General features: G+C 47.6%; 1 protein-coding gene across 3 annotated transcripts in view; it reads left to right on the top strand.

Annotated features, from left to right (window-relative positions):
• The first annotated feature begins 855 nt into the window (after window positions 1–855).
• Window positions 856–11,744, top strand: part of SNX3 (sorting nexin 3) — a 34,266-nt gene continuing 23,377 nt past the window's right edge. The window contains exons 1-2 of one of the 3 annotated variants that reach the window (XM_073336941.2): window positions 1,120–1,200; window positions 7,709–7,829. In XM_073336941.2, the coding sequence (XP_073193042.1) occupies window positions 7,728–7,829 (102 nt within the window). In that variant the 5' untranslated portion in view covers window positions 1,120–1,200; window positions 7,709–7,727. Of the gene's footprint in view, window positions 1,201–7,708; window positions 7,830–11,744 lie in introns of all 3 variants that reach the window. The other 2 variants (XM_073336942.2, XM_073336940.2) reach the window with 2 other exon arrangements.

Raw genomic sequence — 11,744 nt, 5'->3', positions numbered from 1 at the left:
ATAGGCAGCAGGTTTAATACAAACAAAAGGAAGTATTTCTTCACACAACACACAGTCAACCTGTGGAACTACTTGCCAGAGTCTGTTGTGAAGGCCAACACTATAACAGGGTTCAAAAAAGAACTAGATAAATTCATGGAGGATAGGTCCATCAGTGGCTATTAGCCAGGATGGCGTCCCTAGGCTCTGTTTGCCAGAAGCTGGGAATGGGCGACAGGGGACGGATCACTTGATTATTACCTGTTCTGTTCCTTCTCTCTGGGGTATGTGGCACCGGCCACTATTGGGAGGACAGGATACTGGGATAGATCGATGGACCTTTGGTCTGACCCAGTGTGGCCGTTCTTATGTTTGACGCTGCGCCTAGGAGCCAGCGGGACATACGAGTTGCTTCCAAAATCTGCACAGAGCCGGCCCCTGTAGCCAGCTGGACTTTTAGCAGTCTGGTCGGCAGTGCTGACCAGAGCCATCAGGGTCCCTTTTCAACCCAGGGTTCCAGTCCAAAACCGGATGCCTGGCAACCCTACCTATAAATGAGAAAGGAGGAGAAGTGACTGGGGAGCCTGCAACTCCCCCTCCCTCACAAATGCAGAGACTATGAACTCAATCCTAGGGCGAGGGAAGTTCCTGGCAGTTTCCCCATAACTATTATTAGGCCCCAAGTACTGATCTGGGCCTGCCCCATGTAGCTTTCCATTTCCTTCTGCGTGCGGGCCCATGAAGACAATTTTTTTCAAAGACCTGCCTGTTGCGCCCCTTCCCGGTGCAGTATGAGAGTTGTAGTTTTCTCGTCCCTGCCCGTGCTAGCTCTGAGCGAGTTCGGCGGCAGGGAAAGGACTACAAGTCCCGGGATTCCCTGCGCGGCTGGTGGGCGCATCCGCTCGTGCCGGGCGGCGGCCGGGTCGCTGCGCGTTGCTGGGGAGTCAGCTGTTTGCCGGAGAATAAGAGGGCGAGTGGGGTTAGCTTGCTACGTTCCTGCTGTCTCTGCGCGGCTGTCTGCGAGGGAGGGGCGGGGACCCGGCGCGGGCGGGCAGGGAAATGGCCGAGACCATCGCGGACACCAGGCGGCTCATGAGCAAACCGCAGAATCTGAACGACGCCTACGGGCCTCCCAGCAACTTCCTCGAGATCGACGTGAGCAACCCGCAGACCGTGGGGGTCGGCCGGGGCCGCTTCACCACCTACGAGATCAGGGTCAAGGTGAGGGGGGAGGGTCGGTGTCCTGGGGCTGCCAGCGAGCGAGCGGGGGTCCTGTTGCTGCCGCCCGGTGGACCCCCAGGGTTGTGTCTCCCCTCCCCCGCCGCGTGGGTGAGGTAGCGTCTTCTCTGCTCCCTCCCACTCCAGGCTGGGACCGTCTCCCCAGCCCCTCTGGGCTGTAACCGTGACACGGCGGGGGGCTGGGCCGTGCTGGGGCCGCGGATCCCCCCCCCGCGGGTAGCGCCGTCTCTCACATTCCCCATCTTGCGGCTGGGAGGGCCCGTGCTGGCGGGCCTAGGGCCCGGCTACGAGCCCCGCCTGAGCAGCTGAGGTGATGCCGCCCCTGTTCCACGGTGTTCGCACCAGGTGTTAAAACTCCGCCTAACCTGTAGTGTAAACCTGCCGTAAGGGGGACACTTGACTCTCCTTTCCCGCCCACTCCACTTTTGTGAGGGTGGCACTGAGAGACCAGAGTGGGGCTTGGCTCCAATGTGAGCCAGTCTGCCTTGGAGGACTAGGGGAAAGCTTGATGAGGGCCTTTGTATGGTTTAGCTTATCTAACTCTCCTGCTAGTTGGTGTGTGCCCTAGAGAGGTCTTATTTATGTTTGTGACAACTTGGCAGTGTTGTTGCTGTGGTGGCCTTGGGATATGTGGGGGATGGAATATCTTTTATTGGACCAACTTCTGTTGGTGAGAGAGACGCTTTTGAGGTTCCCTAGAGCTCTTCAGCTCTGTGTCGCTCCAATGTGTGTAGTGCTCCTCAACAGAAGTTAGTCCAATAAACAATGTTACTTCACCCACTTTGTCTCTTTAGTGAGAAGTGACAGGTTCACTTTAAGGAAGATGTGCAAAACATAAAATCACATTTTTATTTTTAAATAAGCAGCTTCTGCTATGTATTTGGGTGTCTGTCAACAGTTTCTCAGGCTATTGAAACTGGAGCTCAGGCCTTAAGTAATCTTCCTGGCTAACATATGCGTATGGATATCTTGTAGGCATCTGTTTGCCAGGGTGGATAGTAATGACTGAATATATTTTATTGGTGTAATGGGGCTCAGCTAATAGAAGCATGGGAATTTATTTTAGATTATAAACTATTCCTGAGAGGCATATGAAAGCTGTGTGATAATGGATCCCATCCTTATGCAGAGCAAAGGAGCTAACCTTTTTATTGGGGGGGGGGGGAAAGAGTCTGAGCTGGATACAGGCTTATTGATGGAAATAAAATACTGTAAATAAAACTGCAACTGGCTTTTTTGCTCTTGACTAAGACAATGAGGAGAATTTATAAATAAAAAAATGTTGTCTTGTGTCAAAGTTCCTTCCCCACTCTGAACTCTAGGGTACAGATGTGGGGACCTGCATGAAAGACCCCCTAAGCTTATTCTTACCAATTTAGGTTAAAAACTTCCCCAAGGTACAAACTTTGCCTTGTCCTTGAACCCTATGCTGCCACCACCAAGTGTGTTAAACAAAGAACAGGGAAAGAGCCCACTTGGAGACGTCTTCCCGCAAACTACCCTCCCAAGCCCTACACCCCCTTTCCTCATCAATTTGTACAGGTGAACACCGACCCAAACCCTTGGATCTTAAGAACAATGAAAAACAATCAGGTTCTTAGAAGAAGAATTTTAATTAAAGAAAAGGTAAATACCTTACACGGTAATCAGATTCAGAACATAGAGAACCCTCTAGGCAATACCTTAAGTTACAAAAAGAGACAAAAGCAGGAATATACATTCCATTCAGCAGAGTTTATTTTACTAGCCATTAAACAAAAGGAAATATAATGCATTTCTAGCTAGATTACTTACTAACTAACAGAAGTTCTGAGACTGCATTCCTGATCTGTTACCCTTTGTTCTCTCCCCCCCGCCCCCCTCGATTTGAAAGTATCTTGTCCCCTCGTTGGTCATTTTGGTCAGGTGCCAGCGAGGTTATCTTAGCTTCTTAACCCTTTACAGGTGAAAGGGTTTTGCCTCTGGCCAGGAGGGATTTTATAGCACTGTATACAGACAGGTGATTACCCTTCCCTTTATTTTTATGACCTCTTGTAAAGTGTTAATGTAGGTGGGTGCTATTTAGATTTTTGTTGCTGCTGTAGTACAGGGGTGGGCAAACTGCGGCCAGGGGCCGCATCCAACCCTCGAGCTCCTGCTGGGATCTGGGGTCTGGGACTTGCCCTGCTCTGGTGCTCTAGCCGAGGAGTGGGGTCTGGGGCTTTCCCCACTCTGTGCGGCTCCCGGAAGCAGTGGCATGTCCCTTCTCCGGCTCCTATGCATAGGGGTAGCCATGGGGCTCCATGTGCTGTCCCCACCTCAAGTGCTGTCCCTGCAGCTCCCGCTGGCCGGGAACCGTGGCCAATGGGAGCTGCAGGGGTGGCGTCTGCAGACAGGGCAGTGTGCAGAGCTACCTGGCCGCACCTCCACGTAGGAGCCGGAGAGGGGACATGCTGCTGCTGCTTCTGGGAGCTGCTTGAGGTAAGCACCACCTGGAGCCCACACCCTGAGACCCTCCCATACCCCAACACCTTGCCCTGATCCCCCTCCTGCCTCCAAACTCCTCAGTCCCAACCTGGAGTACTCTCCCACACCCTCAACTCCTCATTTCTGGCCCCACCCCAGAACCCACACCCCCAGCCAGAGCCCTCATCCCCTCCTGCACCCCAACCTCCAATTTTGTGAGCATTCATGGCCTGCCATACAATTTCCATACCCAGATATGGACCTCTGGCCAAAAAGTTTGCCAATCCCTGCTCTAGTAAATGGAGCAATTGTATTGCACAGTAATAATGTAATATCAAACTGAAGTATATTACCAAACCAAGTGTCTAAAAGTGTCTCTGCTTGTACTGTCAAAATAATGGGCTGAAGTAAACTTGCATGATGTAATGTTCTTAATCTTCTGAATTACTTATTAACAAATCCCACGCAGAAATATGCTAACTGAAAATGGTGCCAACCTTGACATATGAGCAAAATATTGAATCTTGAACTTAAATTGTAAGTTAAATGTATCTTTAATGATGAATGGTGTGTATAAAACAGGGTAGGGAGAAATAGAATTTGATACTTCAGTTATCTAGTGTGTATTCTGCATGTCTACTACACTCTCTAAATAATTGGATTTTAATGGTCTTGGAGCCTAAATTCTGAAATGCCTATGAGTTTGGATGTATCTCGTTACTTTTTTCTATGAAATACCCTCCTCACTCCCTTTGACTCAGAACTATTATGTTAAAACATTGGTCTCACTTGACTTGGATTGGCTAACATAGACACTTGTGGTAAAATCCTGGCACTAGTGAAGTTGTTGTGAGGCAGATTTTGCCTACAATATTGATGTAGTGCAAGACTTAGAAAAACTTACTAGCTGGATGCCTAAAATTATTTACAGGAGGGGTGGATTGAGTCCCACTACCAAGGCCCAGGGGCAGTGTTCTCCTAAACCCAGCCTTCTGCTGGTTTTGGTGGAGAGGGAAAGGGAGAATGCTGGGATTTTTACTGGAGTGTTGTTGCTAGACTGCTTTTTGGGCTCAGTTGCTTATAACTGTTCCTGAGTAGTAAATGGCTAGTATGTCATGTGGAGCTCTACCCCCTTCTAGATGCTGGGTGGTAAAAGTAGCCTTGTCTAGTCCCTCCCCTCCATAGCCTCCTGTCTACTGTTAGGGAGGTGGAGGAATAAACCTGTGCTACTATACTCCTCCCCAGTCTTTTTTTTTTTTTTTTCCTGCCCCTGGGGTGGGAGAGAGATCCTCTCTTGTGAATAACTCCAGCTTGAAGCTGTTCTTGATGGCTTCACTAAGACCCACAGGGATATAATTAGTAGAAGTGAAACTAACCGTTTCTCTCAATTTTACTCAGCTGCTGTTTGGGTAAACAGCAGTGGTGGCACTGGAGTTGCCAGTCTCTAGACAGAAGAAGATAACATTGTCAACCTTGCAAGTGTTAAATGCATGTAAACTATCTTCATGAACAATGACTAGAAACTTTCAATGAAAGCTTTATCTATGCAGAAGCTGATGGCTTAATTCTCTGTATGCATACAAGAGAGCTTGCTGCCAGTCAGCAGATGAGACCTGATATAGTAGTTCGTGAGTTTTTAAAGCTTATCTACAGTAGGCCCCTCTTAGAGTTTGGAATCCAAGGTTAAAATTACTCCTAAACTACCTTTTATCTGAGAGCTTGGAAGCCTTGGTTGGCAGGGTTTGATATGACTACTTGGTTCTACACAAGTTTGTCCTCGTTTTAAAATGCTTCTCACTTAGTTAGCTAAAAAGTTGGTGGCTGAATTTCAGTTGGAAGGATCAAGTTATTTCTAGCAAGCTTAAACTTCTGATACTTAAAAGCCACTGTGCATTAATAACCCCACTTGCCAATATTAACTTCAAGTGTTTCTTAAAGCCTAGAATAAATTCCTCCAGCATCTACAGATTTTAAAAAAGAAACTGTCTGCAAACACTTGTCAGCTAACAGTTTTATTTGTAAGTTCTCATTCATGCTTTTTTGTGACTAGACAACTCCATAATAGTCTTACTCTATCCACTTTCCACTTTTAACATTTCAGTTGCTCTGACCATGACATTGGAGGCGAATAAGTGGTAGAATTTCATATTTGTTATATTCTTGCAGCACTTCAGTCTTTTTTTCCCCCCCCCCCTCTGAAATCCAAACAGGAAAATAATTGTGAATATATCTGAAGCACATCTTTAATGAATGTGCTTATATGATGTATACAGCTAGGTGAGTATTTTAGCTTTGAATTTGTGAATGCTTAACCAATGGCTCAGGATGAATAGTACCACTTGATGTTAAGTAAAATATTTAAAAGGGCATAGGTCCCATTGTCAATTGACTTAAGCACTTAAGGTGGATAATAATCTGTACTTTTTTCTAAAAAAGCCTATGCTTTAAAAAACAAAAAACAAAACCTATTGGAAATTGACCACCTATAGTATGGTCTAAACCAGTGGTTCTCAAACCTTTGTACTGGTGACACCTTTCAAATAGCAAGCCTCTGAGTGTGACACCCCTCCCCCCATTATAAATTAAACACACTTTTTTAATATATTTAACACCGTTATAAATGCTGGATGCAAAGTGGGGTTTGGGGTGGAGGCTGACAGCTCGTGACCCCCTGAGGGGTCCAGACCACCAGTTTGAGAACCCCTAGTCTAAATGTATTGAGACAATGTTTCAGCTTCCAGTACTTCCATTTTTGCAAATGACTTAGGCAAGAAGAATTTACATTGTATACTTTATGCCAGGAGGATTAAATATGTTGGTACATGTAATATGCCAATAGTTTGAACAATATTTATGGAGATCTGCTCTATGAAATATAGAATTGTAATGTAACTGAGTTCTTTCATAACTAAGCAGTAGTGTTGTCTAGCCTTTATAGTAAAGTACAGATTCTCTGCAAGAGATTGTATCAGAGAAATAGAGAACTCAGCTATGCTTGTACAAGGAATGTTTCATGCTGTAAGGGTATGTCTACACTATGAAATTAGGTCGAATTTATAGAAGTTGGTTTTGTAGAAAGCGTTTTTATACAGTTGATTATGTGTGTCCCCACACAAATGCTCTAAGTGCATGTAGTTGGCGGAGTGTGTCCACAGTACCGAGGCAACCGTTGACTTCCGGAGCGTTGCACGGTGGGTAGCTATCCCACAGTTCCCGCAGTCTCCGCTGCCCATTTGAATTCTGGGTAGAAATCCCAGTGCGTGATGGGGCTAAAACATTGTTGCGGGTGGTTCTGGGTACATATCGTCAGGCCCCCCTTCCCTCCCTCCTTCTGTGAAAGCAAGGACAGACAATCATTTTGCGCCTTTTTTCTTAAGTTACCTGTGCAGACGCCATACCACGGCAAGCCTGGAGCCTGCTCAGCTAACTGTCACCGTATGTCTCTTGGGTGCTGGCAGACACGGTACTGCATTGCTACACAGCAGCAGTTTATTGCCTTTTGGCAGCAGAAAGTGCAGTATGACTGGTAGCCATCATCGACATAGTCCTGGGTGCTCTTTTAACCGACCTCGATGAGGTCAGGGGTGCCTGGGCAAACATGGGAGTGACTCGGCCAGGTCATTTCCCTTTTAAGTTTTGTGTCATGGCAATTGAGTCCAACGGGCAGTGCACTGTCTTTTAATCAGCAGCCAGCAGAAGATGATGGCCAGCAGTCATACTGCACCGTCTTCTGCCGAGCACGCAGGAGATGACTATGTACTGCACAGTCTGCTGCCAGCAAGATGTATAAAGATGGATGAAGTGGCTCAAAACAAGAAATAGACCAGATTTGTTTTGTATTCATTTTCTCCTCCCTCTGTGAAATCAACAGCCTGCTAAACCCAGTTTTGAGTTCTATCCTTGAGGGGACCATTCAGGTTCTCGCAAAGCAACCCCTTTTGTTGATTTTAATTCCCTTTAAGCCAACCCTGTAAGCCATGTCGTCAGTCTCCCCTCCCTCCATCAGGGCAACAGCAGACAATCATTCTGTGCCTTTTCTGTGCAGACGCCATACCACGGCAAGCATGGAGCCCGCTCAGATCACTTTGGCGATTAGGAGCACATTCAACACCACACACATTATCCAGCAGTATATGCAGCACCAGAACCTGGCAAAGCGAAACCAGGTGAGTAGGTGATGTCAGCGCAGTGACGAGAGTGATGAGGACATGGACACAGACTTCTCTCAAAGCACAGGCCCTAAGAATGTGGGCATCATGGTGCTAATGGGGCAGGTTCATGCGGTGGAACGCCGATTCTGGGCTCGGGAAACAAGCACAGACTGATGGGACCACACAGTGTTGCAGGTGTGGGACGATTCCCAGTGGCTGCAAAACTTTCACATGCGTAAGGGCACTTTGATGGAACTTTGACTTGCTTTCCCCTGCCCTGAGGCACAAGAATACCAAGATGAGAGCAGCCCTCACAGTTGAGAAGCAAGTGGCAATAGCCCAGTGCAAGCTTGCAATGCCAGACAGCTACCAGTCAGTAGGGAATCAATTTGGAATGGGCAAATCTACTGTGGGGGCTGCTGTGATGCAAGTAGCCAAAGCAATCCAAGATCTGCAGATACCAAGGGTAGTGACCCTGGGAAATGTGCAGGTCATAGTGGATGGCTTTGCTGCAATGGGATTCCCTAACTGTGGTGGGGCCATAGACGGAATCCATATCCCTGTCTTGGCACCGGAGCACCAAGCTGGCGAGTACATAAACCACAAGGGGTACTTTTCAATAGTGCTGCAAGCACTGGTGGATCACAAGGGATGTTTCACCATAATCAGTGTGGGATGGCTGGGAAAGGTACATGACGCTCGCATCTTCAGGAACTCTGGTCTGTTTCAAAAGCTGCAGGAAGGGACTTTATTCCCAGACCAGAAAATAATTGTTGGGGATGTTGAAATGCCTATAGTTAACCTTGGGGACCCAGCCTACCCCTTAATGCCATGACTCATGAAGCCGTACACAGGCAGCCTGGACAGCAGTCAGGAGCTGTTCAACTACAGGCTGAGCAAGTGCAGAATGGTGATAGAAATGTTCATTTGGACATTTAAAAGCACGCTGGTGCAGTTTACTGACTCAGACCTCAGTGAAACCAATATTACCACTGTTGTTACTGCTCGCTGTGTGCTCCACAATATCTGTGAGAGTAAGGGGGAGACGTTTATGGCAGGGTGGGAGGTTGAGGCAAATCGCCTGGCTGCTGGTTACGTGCAGCCAGACACCAGAGCAGTTAGAGCACAGGAGGGTGCGGTGCACATCAGAGAAGCTTTGAAAACCAGTTTCATGACTGGCCAGGCTACGGTGTGAAAGTTCTGTGTTTCTCCTTGATGGAAACCCCCCCCCACCCCTTGGTTTACTCTACTTCCCTGTAAGCTAACCACCCTCCCCTCCTCCCTTCGATCACCGCTTGCAGAGGCAATAAAGTAATTGTTGCTTCACATTCATGCATTCTTCATTAATTCATCACACAAATAGGGGGGTAACTACCAAGGTAGCCCAGGAGGGGTGGTGGAGGAGGGAAGGACAAGGCCACATAGCACTTTAAAAGTTTAAAACTTATTGAATGCCAGCCTTCTGTTGCTTGGGCAATCCTCTGGGGTGGAGTGGCTGAGTGGCCAGAAGTGCCCCCCCCCACCGTGTTCTTGGGCTTCTGGGTGTGGAGGCTATGGAACTTGGGGAAGAGGGCGGTTGGTTACACAGGGGCTGTAGCGGTGGTCTGTGCTCAACCATACGCTGGAGCATATTAGTTTGATTCCCCCAGCAGCCTCAGCATTGAATCCTGCCTCCTCTCATCACGCTGCCACCACCTTTCAGCTTCAGCCCGCCTCTCCTCCCGGTCATTTTGTGCTTTCCTGCACTCTGACATTGTCTGCCTCCACGCATTCGTCTGTGCTCTGTCAGTGTGGGAGGACAGCATGAGCTCAGAGAACATTTCATTGCGAGTGTGGGGTTTTTTTTTTGCCTTCTGATCTTCGCTAGCCTCTGGGAAGGAGAAGCTCCTGTGATCCTTGAAACACATGCAGCTGGTGGAGGGGGGGAAAAAAGGGACAGTGCTATTTAAGACACATTTTATAGAACAATGGGTATGCTCTTTCATGGTAAACCTTGCTGTTAACATTACATACATAGCACATGTGCTTTTGTTCCAAGGTCGCATTTTGCCTCCCCCACCGCGTGGCTAGTCCCTCCACCCTCCCCTCTCCCCATGGCTAACAGCGGGGAACATTTCTGTTCAGCCGTAGGCAAATAGCCCAGCAGGAACAGGCACCTCTGAATGTCCCCTTAAGAAAAGCACCCTATTTCAACCAGGTGACCATGAATGATATCGCTCTCCTGAGGATAACAGAGATAAAGAACGGATGTTGTTTGAACGCCAGCAAACATACACTGCAATGCTTTGTTCTACAGTGATTCCCGAGTACCTGCTACTGGCCTAGAGTGGTAAAGCGTCCTACCATGGAGGGCGCAATAAGGCTGCCCTCCAGAAACCTTTTGCAAAGGCTTTGGGAGTACATCCAGGAGAGCCACGAATGCCAGGGCAAATTAATCCTTAAACATGCTTGCTTTTTAAACCATGTATAGTATTTTAAAAGGTACACTCACCAGAGGTCCCTTCTCTGCCTGGCGGGTCCAGGAGGCAACCTTGGGTGGGTTCGGGGGGTACTGGCTCCAGGTCCAGGGTGAGAAACAGTTCCTGGCTGTCGGGGGGGCGGGGGGGGAACCGGTTTCTCCGCTTGCTTGCTGTGAGCTATCTACAACCTCATCATCATCATTATCTTCTTTGTCCCCAAAACCTGCTTTCGTATTGCCTCCATCTCCATTGAAGGAGTCAAACAACACGGCTGGGGTAGTGGTGGCTGAACCCCCTAAAATGGCATGCAGCTCATCATAGAAGCAGCATGTTTTGGGCTCTGACCTGGAGCGGCTGTTCACCTCTCTGGTAGGCTTGCCTCAGCACCTTAAGTTTCATGCGGCACTGGTTCGGGTCCCTGTTATGGCCTCTGTCCTTCATGCCCTGGGAGATTTTGACAAATATTTTGGCATTTCGAAAACTGGAATGTAATTCTGATAGCATGGATTCCTCTCCCCATACAGCAATCAGATCCAGTACCTCCCATTCAGTCCATGCTGGACCTCTTTTGCGATTCTGGGACTCCATCATGGTCACCTATGCTGATGAGCTCTGCATGGTCACCTGCAGCTTGCCACACTGACCAAACAGGAAATTGAAATTCAGAAGTTCGTGGGCCTTTTCCTGTCTACCTGGCCAGTGCATCTGAGTTGAGCGCACTGTCCAGAGCGGTCACAATGGAGCACTCTGGGTTAGCTTACGGAGGCCAATACCATCTAATTGTGTCCACAGTACCCCAAATTTGACCCAGCAAGGCCGATTTCAGTGGTAATCTCCTTGTCGGGGGTGGAGTAAAGAAATCTATTTTAAGAGCCCTTTAAGTCGAAAGAAAGGGCTTTGTCGTGTGGACAGGTGCAGGGTTAAATAGATTTAACGCTGCTAAATTCAACCAGCTCCTAGTGTAGACCAGGGCTAAGAATGTTGGCTTTAATTCTAGTTAAGTTCCTCCTTTTTTAGTGTGTGTGAGAAAGGGGAGAGGGGGACAATGAGCTGCTGTGGTGGTGGTTTATCCTTTGTAGGCTTTTCAAAAACACTGATTAGCACAGGAGGAACAAATTTGGTACCTGTTTTTTGAAATTGTGTGTGTGACTTTTTATTGAAAGTTTTACAACTTTACTTATAATACAACTGCATTCACAACTCTCTCCTAGACTTGTTAGAAACATACTGTTGAAGGGCAAGTGCAGAACTGGAAATACATTATAGGATACTAGCTTAGGAGAAATAATTAGAATGTCAACTTCTGAAAGGGGAAGTGGTTTAAGAAATAGTAACTCCTTGTTTCAGGACAATGGGAAGGAGACCAAATATGCCCATCCATTCATTTCTAAATGGTTTGAGTATGAAGTCTTAATTTAGATATTTTCCTAATGACTACCTACACTAAAAATTAGAATTATTGAAGTGTTGT

The sequence above is a fragment of the Lepidochelys kempii genome, chromosome 3 (assembly GCF_965140285.1).
Source record: "Lepidochelys kempii isolate rLepKem1 chromosome 3, rLepKem1.hap1, whole genome shotgun sequence".
Lineage (NCBI taxonomy): Eukaryota > Metazoa > Chordata > Testudines > Cheloniidae > Lepidochelys > Lepidochelys kempii.
Note: the sequence above shows the minus strand (reverse complement) of the source record. Positions and strands in the feature narration are given on the sequence as shown.